Source organism: Cryptococcus neoformans, assembly GCF_000091045.1.
Source record: "Cryptococcus neoformans var. neoformans JEC21 chromosome 4 sequence".
NCBI lineage: Eukaryota > Fungi > Basidiomycota > Tremellomycetes > Tremellales > Cryptococcaceae > Cryptococcus > Cryptococcus deneoformans.
Genome location: NC_006686.1, coordinates 1,016,778 through 1,035,634, shown reverse-complemented (window position 1 = coordinate 1,035,634; position 18,857 = coordinate 1,016,778). Strand labels below are relative to the sequence as shown.

The following is an 18,857-nucleotide window of genomic DNA, read 5'->3' as shown; positions in this document are numbered from 1 at the left end:
CGAGTAATTGGACAATACGCATCTGCATACCACAAATCTATTTGATGTCTCTGACAAGACCACTTTTTTTACTTCAAACATTGTAACCCCAAACACTTAAGCTTTGCCAGCCAAGAGGCGAGCACCCTCTGGTGCATCCTTGTTACCAGGGCCAAACCAGTCAGGGAACCCCTAAATCAAGCAAGTCAGATATGCCACCAATAAACGCATCGCATCTGTCTCAAGAATGACTTACAAAGTCGGAACCCCAAGGAGGAGCAGTGAACCGGGTCTGCTTACCGCCTTCAGCGAGCTTGTCAAGTTTGTTCATGTCTTCCTCATCCAACTTGATGGTCTTGAGGTTGCTCTCAATTCTGGCAGGAGTTACACTCTTGGGCAACACGACGACACCCCTGTTGACCTGATAGGAGATGAGCACGGTGGCAGTGGGGACATTGTGCTTTTTGGCCACAGCGAGGAGATCAGGGTCCTCATGCAAGGGGGATGAAGTAGAACCAAGGGGAGAATAAGCCTCAAGAAGGATACCCTTCTCCTTACAGTACTTCAGAAGAGCATGTTGAGGGCAGTAAGGGTGAAGTTCAACTTGGTTGACGGCAGGGGTTACTTTGCCAGTCTTAATAATGTGCTCAATGATGGGGATACCAGCATTGGACAACCCGATGGCCTTCGCCTTGCCCTTCTTCAACACATCCTCCATCTGAGCCCAGGTCTTGGCTTGATCCCAGTCCCAGTCGAGGTTTCGAGAGCCATCGGGCTTTACAGGGAAAAGAGGGTGAGTGCCATTGGGTGCAAGACGCACAGGCCAGTGAATGAGGTAGAGGTCAAGGTAGTCGGTCTGGAGGGATTTGAGAGTAGTATCCAAACACTCCTCGACACGATCGTGGTAAGAGGACCAGCTAGAGAACGGTAAGCTCATGAGACGATGAGATTGAACTGGGTTGACATACACTTTGGAAGTCAAGAAGATTTCCGATCGAGGAACACCGCTGTCCTTTATGCCAAGACCCACTTCGTCTTCGTTCTGATGATTGGATCAGAATTTGCATAGAAAGTATCCATCGGACTATATGCTTACCTGGTAACAGAGAGCACCATCGATGTGTCTGTAGCCAGCCTTGAGAGCATGGGCGACGGCTTGGCGGACTTCACCAGCCTTGGCCTGCCAGGTGCCTAGAGGTGGTAAGTTAGCAGGTGAGGCTGAGTGCGCAAGACAGCCGAACTTACCGAGACCAATAGCGGGGATGGAAGCACCAGTGTTGAGCTTGAAAGAGGTTGGGGCAGACATGATTAACGAGTTGAAGATGGGGAGAATTGTGAAAGTGGGAGTGCGGGATAGCTTTAAGTACCCTCCGACTCTCGGACAATAACTAAGCCCCGACATCTCCTCACGGCCCGGTTCTCCCGGACCGTCCGGGGCATCTTTACTAACCACATTACGTCACGTAAAAGGCCCCTCGGGTGATTACGTATACATGGCGGCAAAGCTCGGGTATATGTGGCTAAAATGAATTGCGCAAGACGGCGGCGGACGGCGGGGTCGGAATAGTGACAACAGTGTTGTGTGCATTTATTTATTGCTACGTACCTCGTCATATATCAGGTGAGCCTATGCAACGCCTGATGGCACACATTTACAACGAAACTTGAAAGGGAAGACCAGGCTCGACACCTATGAGAATGAAAACAACAGTTCGTTTGTCAGATACGGCGTGATCGTACGTACACCAGTCTCAAGCAGCGAGTTCCTGAAGTGACTCCCCTGTATGATCTAGATCCCAGAACTGATAAGTCAGTGCAATCATGGACTTTTGATAGATCGAATAAACATCCTTAAATACAATTGACTATCACGTAGTATCTAGACGAGTAGTATCTAGACAATCAGTCACCGGCACCTTCCGCTTCTAACAGCTTGTTCAACACCAGACGATTCTGTACTGCTAGACCCCAAGGCATTTTGTGCAGTCTGTCCATGAATATTCTCAGCATAGAGCTCACTGTCCAAGTGGTAGATGAACCGAGCAGCGGAAAGGTTATCTGGCCACCGTGGGAGATCCACATTTCCGGCGGGGTTATGCAGAGCCCTTTCAGAACGCGAATCAGCAGATATATATGACAGCCAGATTGGTACTGACAGTTGGCGGCAAAGAAGGCAGCTGGTGAAGCAGAAGTAAGTTGTTGAGGAGCATGCTTCAAGACAATCCAGAATAAGAGAGCACAGTCAAACGTCCAGATTAACTCTCCAATTGACCTGTCAAAAGCGTCGATTTGTGACCTTTAGATCTTCCAAACTGCTGTAAAATTGAAACTTGATACTTACCCTCTCGGGTTCTCCGCCATGAGCTCACTCAAAACACCGGCGTGCCATATTATTCTTCTCACCTCCGACCCATCTGCTAGCCATGTCTTAAGCCACGACAACGAACCTTCTTCAGTCATATCGGGCTCATATTTGCCCGAAACATGTTTTATCCGCTGGATAAGTCCTGGACGGGTGAATATTAACCGTGCATGGTGATAAAGGGCTGCTGGAGTCAGGCGCAGATAGCTAGGGGACCGGATGGGGAATGTGGATGTCGCAAGGCGTGTGAGAAGGTACCCTGGTTGTCTAAGGTAAGGCCAGTAAGCATTGCCTCATAGCTCATTCACTTACGTATCAAAGATATCTGTCTGCGCAGGGTAACTCGCTAGATCCATGCCGCTTTCTGAAAGGCCCAGCCCTATCGCCTTTTGTAGCAAGCGCTGGTCCATCAGCAGCCTATACGTATCGTTTGTGAGTTGTAGAATGTTATTCACACAGCCCAACAGGGATACTCACCTCCAAATGGTGTACGTCACAATCCCCACAGTGAAATCAGACATGGCAATCTGCCCATCCTGTCCAGCCATAGACATACTTAACAGCTTCAGAAACCTTGGCGTAGGGAGTTTCGGGTCAGGAGCTTCTCCCTTGGCGATGACTGATGCCCATGCTTCTGCATTGGGGGCCTCCCATAAGGCTTCATCTGTTGGTGGATGGATGCGGGCTTCGTTTACCATGAAGATGGGAGGGATCAACAACATTGCCGACATTTGGGCGTCAAGAAACTAAGACACTATTCAGTTGATCTTAAACGCTTAAGACTTAATGGAGGACTGACATATACACCCCATCCCAATCTTCTCATCTCTTCATCCTTCAAATATGCTTTATACCTCTCTTCGTTGCTTGGATGTTCTGTCCTTTTATACAACTCATCCGTAGCGGTATCCAAACCTCTTAGAAGATGTAACCTTCGGCAAGTGGTGACAATACTGCATCTGAAGATCTCGGCATGGTAAAACATTTCGCGGGAACCGCAAGCCAAACCAAGGGCCGTTTGTAGAGTAAATGCAGCTAGGGCATAGCGGTCAAATTTCGCCCGCTGGTCGCTGCCTCTCTACGAATCGATCATGTTCATGAGCAACGATCACATGCTAAGGGTGTCACTTACCATCCAGGCAATCATTCTCCGCACTAGCTCACAAAGTGCCACTGCAAGTGGTCGGTATTTCAGGTCTGCAAAAGTAGCCCCGATTGCTGCCACAGATAACAGCAATACTGCAGGCGTGTCGCTTTCCAAAAAAGTAGGCTTATGGAGAATAGGGAACATCGGATGGAATTTTTCGAAATATAAATCCACAAAGTCTGACAAAGTGTCATGATCAGGAAAATCATCGATATCCGGCATGAGCCAATGTGGTTGATGAGAAAGATAGATGAGTGAAAGCATGGCGTTGCGGGAAGCTTCACTGATAGAATTCGGTCCTGTGCGAGGGGGACGGATATTTGAGGAGGCCTTGACATCTCCCAAGGTCAGGGGACGGTCTGGAACGTTGGGTTTAAATACGTTGGGCTGAATGATGATGGGTGGTTAAACGATATCAGCAATTAATAGATGATCACCTACCCAGGGCGTGTCATCTTTTCTTCCGAATGGGTCTGCCATCCCCTGGGCTTTAACAGCTTCACCTGTTACTGGGCTGCCAGCTCTAGGTGTTGTGCATAGTAGCCATGCAGCACTGAGTGTATCAGTTGAGCTCGCAGGTCCCACGCCATTGCTCTCAAACATGCTATTCTGAAGACCAACATCCTGATCAATATTGTTGTCAGATCCCCAGCCAAACAAATTACCGAACCATTCCCAGCTCGGATCAAATGTTAATAATTCTGGGTGGGAGGGGATTGTAGGAGTGGATAAGATGTCATCTACGAGTACGATATTAAGCTCCCGGGACATGCAAGACGGTTAACTCTATAAAGGAAGACAACACACCATTTGGAATATCAATCAAATTTTTAATTGTCGAAGAAGAAGCGACATTCAAGTTGGCGGGGTCAATGAACCCGCTACCTGGTGTACTTTGTCCCATGAATGGAGTGGCCCTAGAGGGTGCATTTGAAGATGACGGGCTACTCTGGAACATACCATGTTGCTGCCTTTGCAAATTGGTGTCAAGTCCCAGAATGCTTTGCACCCCCCCAGATAGTCTTCCTGGATCAGAGTCTTCCGAGGGGTCAATTGGAAGACCAGTACCGTGTAAAGGAGGGAGCAAGTGTGAGGGACCTGACAGCATAACATTTGACAAAGGCGGGGCCTCGGAAACGGTAGTGATGCTTGACAAGGAAAGCTTGCGGCTAGAGGCAGTTGAATCAAATGAAAGCCTCCTTGATTTTCTGTACGCAATGTGCCTAAATAAGCATCAAATTCTATCAACTTTTTGAGAAGAGAAGGTAATACGTACGCTGGAGACTCTCCGTCACTCTCTCCGCATTCCTCCCCACGATGCATAGTACTCACATGCTTTGCACGCACATCACTACGGCCAAAGCTTTTACTACAATAAGGACAAGAGTATGGGGTACTGCCGATATCTGCGATTTGAGTCACGTATCAGCTACTTGTATGGACACCAGCAATGTCTAGGGATAATATTTACGAGTCTTCTCATGCCTTCGAACATGCCCAGCAGTTCCGAATTTTTTTGTACATCCTGCAAAGGGACACTGTCAGTCCATCACATTTGTTCCTCTTCGTGCTTTCGTGAGACTCTTGCACAAACAGGTCGGGATATGTACGGGCGAGAAAGTGATAGATAGTATCTGATAAGCCTGATCCTCAAGCTTGAGGGGAAGGGATATATATATGACACCAGGTCGTAGAAAGACGGATCCTTGTTGGTTTGATCATTGAGGCTTGAGGCGTGTCCACCGAGGTGTGGAATTTACCTCGCTCGTTGACCCCTTTTTATTTGTAAAGTCGGAAGGTGTCGGACTCACCCTCCCATGAACAGAGATACGTTTTGTCTCCATTTTCATCCTTTGCGGCTCTTCGGGGTCCTGGTACGAATGGCATTGTTTTCCTTTTATAAGCTCGCTATGCGCTGAGCAAGGAACGAAGAATTGTGGTTATTTTTTGAAGCGGGCTGTATGGGTCGGAGTGTCCGCGAGAGGTGGGATACAAACAATGAATTATCTCTCAGGGGTTCTGCTGTAATGTGGTGGGTTGTTAATGGCCTATCTATTGCGGCTGCAGGAGAGTTGCATACACAGTACCAGGAGATACGGCAGCCGTAGTGATTTGTAACCTGGCCTACGTGAACTACGTACAGTGAGTGACAGCTGACATCCATCTCCGAACAATAGGACACAGTATCCACCTCCCAGGTGGATACCGGAAACAATGTCGGACCGACACCAAACCTAAATCTGCCGACGCGCCCAAAAACACAAAGAATCAAGATTATGTAATTATTATCCCGACAACGACATATTTTGGCGGGCAATAGTCATTTCTGCCTGCTAAATCGTCTTTGGAACTAGACCAGGCAAACTGTGGCTCTGTCACTACTGCAGGGGGAGGAGGAATAAGTTGTTCTATATGCATGAATACAAGCTACCCAGACATACGTTTGTTTGGATTACACCTAAAACGCATAAAACTGTAGACGATAATGGTCACGATCGGAAAAGGAGACGGGATATAATGTAAAAGAGATGGTACGGTATACGCAACGGTACAAAAGGAGGGAAGTGTAGGGGGCGAGTGCGCAAAGTTCTATGTGCAGATCACAACTTGGTGGGCGAGATTAGCACCGCAGCCTTTCCAATTCAAGCACTGAAAGTAAGGTCCAAATTGTTGCTCGTCCAGCGAGCGTAAGGTGAAACGACAATCTAATACCGGAAATTGGCAGCTTGGGCATAACTAGTAGCCATTCCATCAGCATTAATTAATCTTCCATCCAAATCAGACTTACGGTCCATCGGCCCCATGGGTAGGTCTTCCAAGCCCATACGTATCGGCAACAGGGAACTGCAATTCCCCTGGGTGCACCCCGGCGTCATTCATCACTGGCACTTGGCCATGCCCATGTCCGCTCCCGCTTCCAATACTAGGACCTCTCTGTAGTTCCGCGTAGCCTTCCGAGTCAGTGGTTACTGCGGTAGCTGGTTGTTGAAGGACACCGTCTTGACCATACTCGTATCCGTGCTGCATTGCATGAGATGGGTGGGGCGGATAAGCATGCTCGTACGCATTGTCGTATCCAGCGTTATACTGGTCATACTCGTACTGCTCACCAGCATACTGATCGTGGTGATATCCGTAAGCGCCAACACCCGCCCCAGCAGTGAAATCATGTTCAGGAACACCGGCGACACGGTTAGGATCATCATCAAGTTGAGCCACGAGTTCCTGGCGTTGACGGTTCGCCGAAGTCTGAGAAGTCGTTCGCTCAAGTGTTTTCTCAAAGCTGAAAAAAAAAGAAAAAAAATTAGGATGATCATATGCCGCATGGATGTCACACTTACAAGTCGTCATCCATGGTGTCGTTTTGAGGCGAGAAATCAATGGGCATCATCTTTGAATCAAACCTGTTGCGCGGTCTCAACTTCCACTTTCTGAAAGCTGTCCATCCAATAGCCGCCAGACCAACAACGGAAGCGACGACAATGATTGCAATGAGGGCCGATTTGCTGAGCCCAGATGAGCTGGTAGACGAGCTGTCCGCCTCAGAGGTAGCCGATGCTGTAGAGGACTGAGTTGCAGAGCGAGAGGCAGTGGTTACCAGCACCACTGTAGAGTGAGCAGCGGTGGAAGAGATTGGAGAAGAAGAAGAGGAAGAGGAAGAAGTAACATCCGTCTGTGAGATGATCGTACTGGTGGAAGAAACGACCGAGCTAGTAGAAGTAGTAGACGACGTCGTGCTCGGGATAATCTCCGTGGACGAGATCGAAGTCGAGCTCTCTACAATCAGTCAGCAGGTGCTGCAATCTTGCATAGACATACCGATATCCGAAGAGGTGGTGGAAGGTACCATTTCCTCGCTCGAAGTCGTGGAGGAGACCGCCGCCGAGGACTAAAAAAATGTGAGCAGAGGGCGCCTAGTGATATTTTCTGATGCTCACACTACTCTGCACAGCACTGGTGGTCATGATCGAGCTGGATGTCTCACTTGACGATGCGCTGCTGATGGCTGAGCTGGCGAGGGTGCTACTCGATGTGGCACTGATGCCACTGCTGACACTGCTGACACTGCTGAGGATCGCTGTCGTTGATGTCGCTGCGGTGGAGGAAGCAGCGGCTTCATCTGCGGCGATGGAAGCAAGAGTGCCATTGTCTACCACGGCTCCCGCTCGAGGAAGGAGGGGGCGGTTGGCGTCTGCGACTGCAAGGGCGCGGGCATGGTGTCTCCGAGGATGTGCCGGGACGAAGGATTGGGCGTTGGCGTCGGCGTTGGCGAGGGCGAGGGCGAGGAGGAGGGGGGAGAGGGCGCTGAGGTGCATGCCGGAGGGACTGTAAAGAGTGTGGGCCAGCTGGAGGTGGACGGTGCGTAATTAGCGGAAAAGGAGGGACTAGAGGGAGGAGAGAAAAAGAGGTCCGAGCGCGAACAAACAACACGCGAACAAAGAACGCGGAACACAGCCGCGGCCAGCTGAAGATCTGGGCCCGGCCGGCGCCGCCCCGCCTCGAAAAACGCGCCGTTCACGCTCACTGTCCCGATCCCGGTGGGTGTTCAGCGGCGCCATATAGATCATAACCTCACCATACATACATACGCCGCCGACTGCCATGGCAAACAAGCCCCCCCCCCAGCCCCTCGTCCAGGTCCCCGCCCTCTTCTCCATAGTCGAGCCAGGCGTCTACCGCTCCGCCAGTCCCACTCCGTCGCAAGTGCCCTTCCTTGCCGGCCTCAATCTCAAAACCATCATTTCCCTGACCCCGGAACATCCCATCAAGCCTCTTCTACAATTCGTCCGTACAACAGGTATTTCATTTGTATGCCGTCCTCCTTCTTGCACCGGCAAGCCTGGCTGATTTCAGTTGGTGTAGGTCCATCTAGGGCTCACCCATTGGCGCCGCCCGGGAACGGACTGGAGACCTGTCAGATATGAAATAATCAAAACCGCTCTCGAGGCGTACATCTTGGATACAAGAGCGCATCCCGTCCTACTCATCGATCCGTAAGTTTCGCATTTTTCCCAATGACACCAATCTCTAATGCATCGCTACAATTAAAAGGCTGGGGGTGCATCAAACTGGTTGTCTTGTAGGAGCGCTGAGAATGATGCAAGGGTGGAACTTTGCTAGTGCTCTCATGGAGGTAGGTCGTTGGATATGCTCAAATCGCCACGACGCTAATTTATCCTACAGTACCGTGCTCATGCCGGAAGCAAGCACCGCTACGTCGATGAACAGTATATAGAGGTATGACTTGGTCACTTTTGCGGTGCGGTTTTAGAGGCTGACATATCCGAACAGTTATTCGATTCAGATTTGATAAACCTGCCAGCCCCCCAATATCGGCCTTCATGGTGGCTGGCTTGCGATGAAGCTGACCCGCAACAAGTCGAGGCATTGGCATCATCCAGTGGGGGAGCAGGGTTACTCGCAGACACGAATGGCAGAACTCAATCAATTGTCTAGAAGACTGGCGGGGTCTGCCGCCATATCATTGCGAACTGGGATTCACACTCCACATCGTCGCTCGCTCCACCGTGAAGCCCACAATGACTTGGGCCCAATCCTCCGTGTCAGCGTTGGCTAGAGTTCACATGTGGGGAGACCTCCAAACTCGGCTCCAATTCGGCTCCGCGCGTAAGCCAAAGTGTCATCTGGTGACTGAGCACGCCTCGAACCTCATACGTGTTATAGAAATGCAGTCATGAGATATATTGCCATTCATACGTGCAAGTCCCCGTCTCTCCTTACCTCCCGAAACTTCCAGTGGCCTGAGCCGCACTGCCCATAGCAGACATCCTCTCTCCAACCTTTTTGTTTACCTAGAAAATGCGTTTGTCAGCAAGACTTTTCCCTATATTATCGAAGGCAGTACTTGAAATGGATAATCGGCTTTCACCTTGTCACTTGGTAGAGAGACTTACCTCAAAAAATTTCGCAGTGCAGCGGTCGATGCACACGCTTTCGCCCTTCAAAAGATCCCCTTCAGCGTATCGGTGGTTGAGCGGTGTTGAAGAGATACATTTAGTGTGACATGAGTTGACAAGACGGTTGCTACAGTGCCGATATTCCTAGTTAGTATCCAGATCACCTAACATGAAGGCAGCTCCAATGGGGGAAAAGGAACGTACAAGACATCTGTGATCATATCGAGCTCAGCGACGGCCATTTCTATTTTGGCGGGGTCGACAGAGCCCTCGACAGATCGGTCTTTTGGTTTTAATGATCAGTTTTCAAGAAGATTCGGCGGAGCTATGGAGTCTCCCCAAAATCACAAGTGTGTAAAGAACATACTGTTGCCTCCGAAAAGAAAACTCATTGCAGCTTTGTAGTTTTAATGAAAATGGTACCCCCCTGCTGAATTGTCTTGAGTGTTATATGCGGTAACTGAACTGGCGGTGGAGAAGACCCAAAGTTTTCAGAGTAAGATGGCGTTCGATGTTATGGATCGAGCCGTGGTCGGTGGTGGGAGGAGCGGTGAAAGACGTCTTCACGCCGGTCAAGTTTAATTAGTGCGTATATCAAACTTCGAAAGTAGCTTTTGATTCCGCCGGCAAAAATATTAATAACGGGATGATAGTTATTAATAACTACAGCATCTTCAAGCGTCATTATTTAACTTGCTATTCGTCAATTATCCATCATATACAACAAACAGAGTATCTCTCTATTTATCGGCTTCATTTCATTCATCAGAATACTCATTATTCTGACTACTGGCTGCTGGACGAGAAGAATCTATTACTCAACAATTCATAAGGCCAAATGTTATCTATACTTCTACTTACTGGCAATAATAACAACTAATTCCTATCATTATTTCACCGTTCATGTGATTATACAGTTCGCATTCTTTCCCTGTCAACTCGGCAATCATTCGCTATGTTTACACGTTTACCATGTATTTTCCAAGCATCGTTTGGGGTCATGGCTTAAAATGCCCGTTCCTAGCAATCTTGCTATCCTCTCTCAAGGCATAGCCAGTCCACGACTCATCATACAAAGCTGACTTGGGTGCCTTTCCCTCCGTTTCTCTGATAAGCTCGTTGGCCAGCCATCCGATTGCAGCTGTCATACCGCTCCCACAGCTAAATACAAGAGGTTTGTCTCTGCGCTCAATATCATCCCACATTGCCTCGCCTCCTACACCGTCCACAAGGACCTGTTTCAGCTCGGGAACCGGTTTGTAGTTCGTGAAGGGCTTTTTGTCAGTGGCAGGAACGAGATAATGGGTAAATGGGAGAGAACGAGAGTTGGGGATATGGCCTGAAGGGAGATTGGGTCGAGGCTCCGAGTTGATACCCAGGAAGCGCGCGGCAGGCCGGTGATCGAGCACGATTTCTGCAGTGGGGTCCGAAAGGGGCTTCTGGCTGTTGGATACGATCTCTTCGTAGGCTAAAAAAAAAAGGCATAGGCAGGTTAGTGACAGAATGGGAAGAAGATGGGCCACAAACACAAACGCACATCGAACCCAATCTTTATTAGGACCTTGGACTTTGGGGTACTCGCTCGACCCGACTTCGCCCGCTTCGCCCATCTCAACTTCATTACCTTCCTCAATCCACCTAGGAAGTCCTCCATCAAGTACCGAGACTTTGTCATGGCCGAACGCTGTTTCCTGTTAGCTCTCGCTCTGCGTCCCATAAGTATATATATATATATGATACGGCCGTACCTTTGAACGTATACAATGCTCTAGGAGATGAGAAGATACCAATGGTGTCGTACACAACGACGTGTGTATCCTTGTGAATTCCAAGCTTCTCTTTGGGCCTGTCAGAGACATAGTGGCTGAAACAACGAAATGCGATGCTTACCAAGTTCCTTCTTGAATCTCTCAGCACTGGGCAGCATATGAGTCAAGCTCAAAGGGTTCTTGCCGACTGACAGTTCGGCTACCTCATCCAGGTCAAAACGCCGAGCATTGGGAATGCGTGGGCCGTTGAGATACTCGGCCAACGCCGAGCGAGGAGAATTGGGCATATGCCATGTGGCGTCGAGGGGCAGAGTAGTTTGCTGATAAGTGAATGCGGCACGGCGTCAGCAGAATGAGCATCGTTGGACCCTCGAATTCACCATGGATGCAGCTAATGCAGAAAAGAAGTCGCAGTCTGGGGACGGATGCTCACCTTGGGAAGATCATTAAACTGTTTTGGGGTGAGCAGCAGGGGAACTCTGAGGTGAGCTGAGGTTGTAAAACTCCTTGCTGTCCTGAGATAGGGGTTTGCGATAGATGGAAGTCTCATTATGGTTCGGTGTAAAATGGAGCTGTGGATGCAGCAGTACAGTATTGGGGCGATAAGCGAGTATATGCAGCACCCGTACAGTAGTGAGTGATCGTGTATGAGCAATCCCACAAGTCGGTCCTCAACCACCCCGCCCCCCCCCCCCCCTCGCGCCCCGCCGTGCGCCCGACCGAACCCGGTCGGTACGCTACGGTGTTCGGCCCTCCGGCTATCTCGGAACCGGCTGCAAAATGGCACGCCATCCATGGTTATCGCTTAATTACAAATTTCTTCCTTCTTCCTTATTAATATCTCAGACTCAGTACATCAGATACGGGAGATTCTACGATACAGAAGGAGAAGTTTTGCAGGCGGAAAATAGAAAATGGAAAGAAGGCCACGCCCCAATGATCGATCGTCGAGAGCGCAACAAGTGATGAATTGCTGTAATGCTATGGCAGTGAAATGATATGAATATGAAATTTGCTGTGAGTTTTCTATGATAGTAGGAAAGATCCCCTGCCATCCCTCATTGCTCGTTCAAATTGAGCAGCCAGGACCTCTTTGCTAGAGTAATCCGGCATTTTCAGGTACTGAAACCGGATTAGCACCTCCCCACCATAGCAAAAGGACTTTTTTAACTCACCAGAGCACAGGTCATTACGCTAGGAAGATAATCATCGGCCTTGTAGGGAGGCTCGTGAGGTTTTCGAACCACAGTGAACGGCGGAGTGAGACCTCTAAAACCGCCGATGGGTAATTTGGGTGCACCAGTCATGCTGTAATCGAGCGTCAGAAAATAATTTCTTGTCTCCGCGTGACAACTAGGCGGCAACTTACAATTGGAGAAATTGCCGTCGTTGCTCTTTATTATACGAGGACATGACCTCGATCAAATTCTGCACAGCCCGACTATCTTGGTTGTACCCATGGTCAGCTTTGATGGCCACCTCGAGTGCTTTTATAACGTCAGCGTGGTGTTGAGACAGATATAAGTATGAAGGGCTTACTCTCGCGGGACCAATCTTCATCGGCGTTGCCAAATAACAGATAAAGCTCATCAAGTGAAAATATCTTGATGCTCTTTATGGGGAAGATAGATGAGAAGCCTGCAATCACCGTTTTCAGTACACAAAACAGAAGCAGACAATGATTTTGACCTACCATCTTGGAATGCTTTCACTTGTTCGGCCACACCGGACCCTAAAGTCCAATCCAGTACCTTTTCCAGATATTCACCTAGATTGCTGTCGTCCACCTCAATATGCGCACCACCGGGCTTGAGCTCGATATCATAACCAGGAAGAGTGAAATCGAGCGCAAGGTCTGCAAGTTTCGCGTCGCCAACGGTCAACGCAGCCAGTTTTGTCCGTCGGGAAGAAGCAGGAATAGGAAGCGCTTCAATCTCCTTCCTGACACAGTAATACCCTTGCAGCCTCTCTAACGATCGGGCAAGCGAGGGATCAACCGCCCTTAGGGTCGACAGATTCTTCTTGATCGGTTTGTCTAGCAACAGCTTCAAGAAAACCTTGTTAAAACTGATGTCGATTATCCTGCTATCAAGCATGGAGCGACCGATAAATTGACCGAGCGTCTTGAACCACTTGAGACGAGATGCCACGAGTTCAGCAGAAGCACGAGGAAGAGGAGAGGGGAAAAGGCCGTGAGGATGGTGAACATAGTTGCCCGCAATGCTAGGATCTTCATCTCTCCACACGTGAAGATTCCTCCTGGCGAATTCTTTGGAAGCAAGAGCATAAAACTCTAAGGTAGGACCAAGACCAGTCCCTATCTCATCAAAGTACTCCACTTCAAGGGTTCCAGGAAACGTGGCGTACATCTCCATAACCTTGGCACAAGATTCTAAGAGCTGTGTTCTTGAAATTCGCACCTTACGACGAAGAAGATTGGCGATATTTGGCATGTCGTCCCGCGATCGGCTCGACTGTTGAACTTTGAGAAGAAGACGAGGGAAGCCAAATGAGGTAAGCTGTAAGAAGTTATAGCGCGTGTCAAAAGGGAACAGGAAGGAGAAGTGCTTCGGCAAATCGATAGCCCATGTAGGAAGACAGTTGCTGGCGATGATGAGAATCTCTTCGAGTTGTCTCGTCAACTTTGCAGTTAATTTGTTGTTCACAAACAGATTCTCGTCCAAGGAGCCTTTCACGTCACCTAAGTTATCGCGTCCATCAATGGACAAATCGTGTACGACCCGTAAAAGATGTAAAATCTTCGAAGTCGAAGATACGGATGGCTCGAATGTAGATGGAAGGGGACTCGAGGCAGTTGTCGATGAACGCTCAGCAACAGTTTCCTTTGTTGGAAGTGGACCTTCAACTTTCCTAAATTTGATGACTGGGGTTGTTACAAAGTCATTCACGCCGCTGAGACCAGTAGCATGTTTATGCTTGTAGATTGCTCCGTAGATGGTGTCATGGATATCAAGCTTTTCACCATTAAGGAAAAATTCGAGGTGCCAATCAGTAGGCTCCGTTTTCAAAGCTCCAGCGTAAGAACTAGATCGCGATGGAGCAATGCGGCTGAAGGTAGCAGTGGATGGCCCAGTGACTGGAATATTCTGTTGCGGAGTGGCGATGCGAGTGCCTTGAGGTGTCTTGGCCTCAACACGAGACCCGTCGGCAGTAACGTCCATATTAACAACACTTTCGCTGGGTCCTGTAGCAGCAAGATCTTCCTCCATGACTTGATCGATCACCTGCACCAAATTAGCTCTGAATATATCGAATATGCATGGTCATAACTCACAGGGGCGTCGTACTCATCCTCCGAGTAGTCCTCTTCATCATCAAAATCCATTCCCATGGACATAGCTGGCAGGATGGGCCTCCGCTCAGAAGTGGTCAATGTAGTAGGCGAAAGAAGGGTAGACGAGGACGGAGACGTCACCCTCGCTGCAGCCGTTGGTGCTTCATCGGCGGCAGACTCAGCATCACCAGGGGGATTAAGCCGGGCACTGCGGCGTCGTTGTGGCGATCTGCCACCAGATGGGCCCGATTCAGCATTGCTGCTCGCTCGTGCTGGGACAGACGGAGCAGCAGCATGAGAACCGGGTGAGGCACCACTGCCAGGGTTGCCGGCAAGAGCGTTGAGAAGTCTCGATGTGCTTGACCCAGGGGCACCACCTGACCTGCCTGCCGCGTATGCCGCAAACATTTGCGAAAATCCGGAGCCAAAATTCCCATCCGCAATGCGCGGCCTCAAATAGTCATGGACGCTTTTAATAGAAGCAATAGCCTGGATGGTAATGACTAACTGACTGACGTTTTTAGGAATATCTTCGCCCTCATCTGCCACGAGTCGAATCCGCATCGTGCGATGTACACTTGAGGTTGAGGGGCGGGAAGGATCGGAACCCCCTCCAAAAGCAGTCTCCACATCAAAACTCTCCAATCGACCGAGACTTTCGTGGAGACGCTTCACAAGAATCGTCAAAGGATTCGGGTTGGAAAAGGACTTATCAGAGAATATATCAAAGAGCATTGCCTGCCTGTCGGCGGGGGATACTTGACCCTGGATTTTCACAAAATCAAGGAGACCGTCCACTAAACCACTCTGAAGAAGCTCGAAGCTGGACAGACTTTGTTCGACACTTGAAAACTGTGATGCTGTTTCTCTCAGGGCCTCTCTCAAATCTGCTTCAGATGCTCCTGGCTCACAAAGCCTCTTCACCAAGTCACTGATATTTGCCAGTACCTTGGAGGCCGCTTTCTGGTTGTCGCCACCGGTGTCAAAGATCTTCTTGGCCATAAGCATACGAGCACGAATGATATTGGCATCATGGGGGTCTAGGTGGGAGCTGGACTTCCTGGGAGTCGATTGACCAGAGGTTTGACCGAAAAGGATTTGATTGCTGACACCGGAAAGAGTCAGAAGTGATCTGAGATCGCCGGGGATTTCAGAAGCGCCAGGAGGATTGGACGGCGTAGCAGGCCTGGAATCCGCATTATCGACCTCGCCAGCCTTGTTCTTGGTAGCCTCCTTTGCAGCCTTTTCTTTTTTCGTTTCTGAATTGGCTAGGGCTTCAATTTCATACACCACACCTTCTCGCAAGAACGACACCTGATATATATCAGGGAGCTTGGTCACAAGTAGCTCAACAATTTGCAAAGCGTGAAGGACAAAAGCATCATTGTCCTTGGAAGAGATGATAGCACAGAGGAAACTGGCCATTGGAACATACTTGAGTGTTACGTTCAGTTGCTCCTCTGGGGCAAACGACACTGCCTTCACCAAACCGACAAGTACCTTTGTTCGTACTCTTAATACCACGGAAGCCGCATAGACATCAACCAGCACTGGTAAGACTGTCTTGATAAATTGCCCAATGAGCTCGGTGTTACTCTGGCAGAGGTCGCAGCGCAATTGCATCTGGGTTTCAGCGTCTTTGCGAGCTCTTTGAGCAGCAGCCTCGCGATTGGCTTGCAGTGCAGAGATTAGATCGCTCGGGCTACGATCGGATGAGTCTTTATTGAGGGCAACTGGAGTACTGGGTCCAGCAGTGTTAGTGCTAGAGGACGCTTCCGCCACTCGACTGCTCCTTCTCGGCCTATCCGACGGACTATCCGATTTGCGGCCCTTTTTGACCCTTTGCAGATTCTTTTCGCTATAGGCCTTGGCATCAAAGACTCCGTCCTTGGGTACAGGGGGCAAAAGCTCGCAAATGAGCGCTAACGCTTCCTCTACTTGTTCTTTCGGTCGGTGAGAAAGGTTTTGGAGCACTGCCATATCGGTAATACTTCCAGCCAGACCTTGGGCATTTGAAGAATCGCCGTGCTCACCTTCTTCGCTAGAAGAAGGAAGAACACCAGTGAGAATTTGATAGATCGAGTTGACCATTCCGGCTTCCAGCAAAGCAATTGACACTTTGGCAGAACCACGAGCAGAAGTAGTAAGAGCTTTTAAGAGGTGGGTGTAGGTGGAAGGAGTTATAAGCGGAGAACCGCCAGAAGGCAACAGAAGAGCATTGATCGCTGACACGGTGGGAACATCGAGAAGACCTTCCAGATGATCGGCATTGTGTCTGTAGGATTCCGTGGTTCGAACGATAGCAAGTGTGGCCTGCTCGACAAGACGAGGATCGCCAGAAGAAAGAGTATCGCGCAAGATGGGGAAAACTTCTTTGATTTTAGAAAAGTGTTCGCTGGAAATGTTTCGACAGCAATTGGCAGCTGCGGTTACAGCTGTGCGCTGTACATTGGTGGAGAAAAAGGGAAGGAAATTAAGCAGGGCACCCAGGCCGCCCTCGCGGACGACTGCGGAGGGATACTCTGCAGAGATTTTTTCCAAAGTCTGCAACAGAGTCAGCACTGAACAACGTCGTATTCTGATGATACTCACGCTAAGAGTTTGCTCTGCCAGTTCAATGTATGATATTTCAGTAAGTTTGGAGCAAAGAATTGGCACCGCTCCTATCTGGACCAAGGCATGCCCGCAACCAGGCAAGGCTTCCATCAAGTGCGCCAGACATCGGCAAGCCACAAGTTGACATTCCATCTCATCTTCTTCACCATCAGTTCCAGGAGCGTCACCGGAGCTAAGAGCTAATGCCGCAGCTAGCTGAGCGTCTTCGTCCATATCATCATACACTGACTCCTCCTCATCACTTTCGCCCTCTTCAATATTGGGTCTGCCGTCCAAGATGGCAACAAATTCGGTGGCGAAAGATGTGGGAGAGAAGGTACCGCCGAGAGTGTCCTCGTTGCTCACTAGAAGCAGCTCGCTGCATTCTCGCAGCGCTGCAAGTCGAGTGGCGATTCGTTTGGAATGAAGTTTTTTCTTCAGCCTCCGCAAGCGATTTGACAGGCCGGAAGATACGCCACCGAACGCACGGAAACCAGACCCAAACAAAGCCGCAGTGGCATCGTCAAGATTAACTCCGCTTTCTGACGCTAAACGAGCAAGGCGATCATAGGCGGAATTGCCAAAGCCCCCGCCAGGACCATCATTGTCTCCATTTTCATCCCCATCTCCATCCTCATCGTCCTCATCATCTTCTTCATGATCGTAATCGTCGGCCATATCACTTTCCTCTGCTACCGTCACATCGCCCTCCGGCTCGTCAATCCAAAGAGAATCGTCTTCGTCGTCGTACTCATCACTGACAAGATGCCGCGCAGCTGATCTTTGATGAGTGATGGGTCTATAATGAGGCAGCGAAACTTACATGTCTCGCCTTTCTTTCCTCGTTCACTTGAATTTCCGAAACCGCTTCCCTTCCTGGGGCTACTCCATGGTCATTCGCGAACTTCCAGTCCAATAATCTAAGCGAGACTCACTTTGATTTGGATGGCATGTTCTTAAAATTTTTATTCTTCTCTTCCTCTTTTACACTAGTGGAAACTTGATCTTCAGGCTTGGTTCGTAACTCGTATCTTTTCGTGGCAGTCGACGTCGACCCAGCAGATGATGCAGAAAAACGCTTTGGCTTTTTCGTTGGAGGTGTCTCCGCGGAGGATGACAGCTGAGTAACGCGCCTTTTGCCTTTGCGATCGGTTTCGGGGCCAGGTATCGATGAACTGGAAGGTTGTGGTGGCTGTCTAAGACCCAAGTCAGTACCATTATCACAAAATTCTCAAAAAGGACACCTCGCTTCGTCTAGCTTTGAATGAAAAGTATCGAAGACGAACAGCAATGGTGACGTTCACAGGCCCCACCTTGATCCATTCAGGATACGAAGGGAGCCCTTGGTTGTGCATTATCAGAAACAACTCACTTCCTATCAGTTGAGTGCAGGGAGGCTTCGTCTATTGTTACTCTTTTCTTTCCTCTGGAACTGGCAGTTGAAGGTAGTTCGGCGGCCGTAGTACTGATGGAGAGCCGAGAAGACCTGCGAATATTCGAGTTGGGATGGATCGGGTTGCTGGATTGTTCAGAGTGGGGTTGTGGAGGCTGTGAGCGGGAGTCTTGTGCGCCGTCCATTGAGCGGAAAAGGGAAGGTGTACTGTGTACGGAAGGACCCTAGTTTGTGGGCCTGCTGAAGAGCTGTGGTGGGTATATGGTGAGAAGTCTATGAACGATGTTTGACACTCATGAAGTGGCGACAGTCCATGAGCGCTGCGGAGGGGAATGTCGAAAGGGAGGGTGTGGACGAGGAGGGAAGAAGGAGAAAGAGAGGAAGAAAGAAGCGGTGTGG

At 49.6% G+C, this 18,857-nt stretch overlaps 7 protein-coding genes across 8 annotated transcripts; 1 reads left to right on the top strand and 6 right to left on the bottom strand.

Moving 5' to 3' along the window:
• Window positions 1–12: 12 nt before the first annotated feature.
• On the bottom strand, window positions 13–1,585 carry CND03740 (aldo-keto reductase, putative). Its single transcript, XM_570189.1, has 5 exons — window positions 1,225–1,585; window positions 1,076–1,170; window positions 948–1,021; window positions 236–896; window positions 13–171 (listed from the first exon to the last, which is right to left on the bottom strand). The coding sequence occupies exons 1-5, from the start codon at window positions 1,379–1,381 to the stop codon at window positions 97–99; spliced, it is 1,062 nt and encodes a 353-aa protein (XP_570189.1). The 5' UTR covers window positions 1,382–1,585; the 3' UTR covers window positions 13–96.
• Window positions 1,586–1,829: 244 nt separating this feature from the next.
• On the bottom strand, window positions 1,830–5,469 carry CND03730 (conserved hypothetical protein). 2 transcript variants are annotated; one of them, XM_024658490.1, is made up of 12 exons: window positions 5,083–5,469; window positions 4,960–5,013; window positions 4,765–4,894; window positions 4,296–4,696; window positions 3,930–4,228; window positions 3,474–3,875; window positions 3,141–3,419; window positions 2,819–3,087; window positions 2,654–2,758; window positions 2,321–2,608; window positions 2,136–2,251; window positions 1,830–2,084 (listed from the first exon to the last, which is right to left on the bottom strand). In XM_024658490.1, exons 3-12 carry the CDS (start codon window positions 4,809–4,811, stop codon window positions 1,882–1,884), a joined length of 2,409 nt encoding a protein of 802 aa, XP_024514343.1. In that variant the 5' UTR covers window positions 4,812–4,894; window positions 4,960–5,013; window positions 5,083–5,469; the 3' UTR covers window positions 1,830–1,881. The 2 variants fall into 2 exon arrangements, with proteins under 2 accessions (XP_024514343.1, XP_024512782.1); XM_024657041.1 differs by having other exon boundaries at window positions 4,960–5,469.
• A 421-nt stretch (window positions 5,470–5,890) lies between these two features.
• Window positions 5,891–7,888, bottom strand: CND03720 (hypothetical protein). The gene is made up of 5 exons (XM_570620.1): window positions 7,427–7,888; window positions 7,308–7,377; window positions 6,830–7,265; window positions 6,277–6,771; window positions 5,891–6,224 (listed from the first exon to the last, which is right to left on the bottom strand). Exons 1-5 carry the CDS (start codon window positions 7,802–7,804, stop codon window positions 6,194–6,196), a joined length of 1,410 nt encoding a protein of 469 aa, XP_570620.1. The 5' UTR covers window positions 7,805–7,888; the 3' UTR covers window positions 5,891–6,193.
• Window positions 7,889–8,082: 194 nt separating this feature from the next.
• CND03710 (protein-tyrosine-phosphatase, putative) lies at window positions 8,083–9,282 on the top strand. The gene is made up of 5 exons (XM_570191.2): window positions 8,083–8,297; window positions 8,352–8,482; window positions 8,541–8,622; window positions 8,673–8,726; window positions 8,781–9,282. The coding sequence occupies exons 1-5, from the start codon at window positions 8,091–8,093 to the stop codon at window positions 8,943–8,945; spliced, it is 639 nt and encodes a 212-aa protein (XP_570191.1). The 5' UTR covers window positions 8,083–8,090; the 3' UTR covers window positions 8,946–9,282.
• On the bottom strand, window positions 9,127–9,993 carry CND03700 (protein transporter, putative). Its single transcript, XM_570193.2, has 4 exons — window positions 9,774–9,993; window positions 9,611–9,689; window positions 9,404–9,533; window positions 9,127–9,301 (listed from the first exon to the last, which is right to left on the bottom strand). Exons 1-4 carry the CDS (start codon window positions 9,796–9,798, stop codon window positions 9,227–9,229), a joined length of 309 nt encoding a protein of 102 aa, XP_570193.1. The 5' UTR covers window positions 9,799–9,993; the 3' UTR covers window positions 9,127–9,226.
• Window positions 9,994–10,244: 251 nt separating this feature from the next.
• On the bottom strand, window positions 10,245–11,793 carry CND03690 (thiosulfate sulfurtransferase, putative). Its single transcript, XM_570619.1, has 5 exons — window positions 11,609–11,793; window positions 11,297–11,495; window positions 11,155–11,244; window positions 10,944–11,090; window positions 10,245–10,874 (listed from the first exon to the last, which is right to left on the bottom strand). The coding sequence occupies exons 1-5, from the start codon at window positions 11,723–11,725 to the stop codon at window positions 10,405–10,407; spliced, it is 1,023 nt and encodes a 340-aa protein (XP_570619.1). The 5' UTR covers window positions 11,726–11,793; the 3' UTR covers window positions 10,245–10,404.
• A 247-nt stretch (window positions 11,794–12,040) lies between these two features.
• Window positions 12,041–18,820, bottom strand: CND03680 (conserved hypothetical protein). Its single transcript, XM_024657040.1, has 10 exons — window positions 18,438–18,820; window positions 18,001–18,261; window positions 17,889–17,947; window positions 17,063–17,841; window positions 14,471–17,014; window positions 12,869–14,420; window positions 12,715–12,813; window positions 12,545–12,662; window positions 12,351–12,483; window positions 12,041–12,297 (listed from the first exon to the last, which is right to left on the bottom strand). The coding sequence occupies exons 1-10, from the start codon at window positions 18,641–18,643 to the stop codon at window positions 12,202–12,204; spliced, it is 5,847 nt and encodes a 1,948-aa protein (XP_024512766.1). The 5' UTR covers window positions 18,644–18,820; the 3' UTR covers window positions 12,041–12,201.
• Window positions 18,821–18,857: the final 37 nt, after the last annotated feature.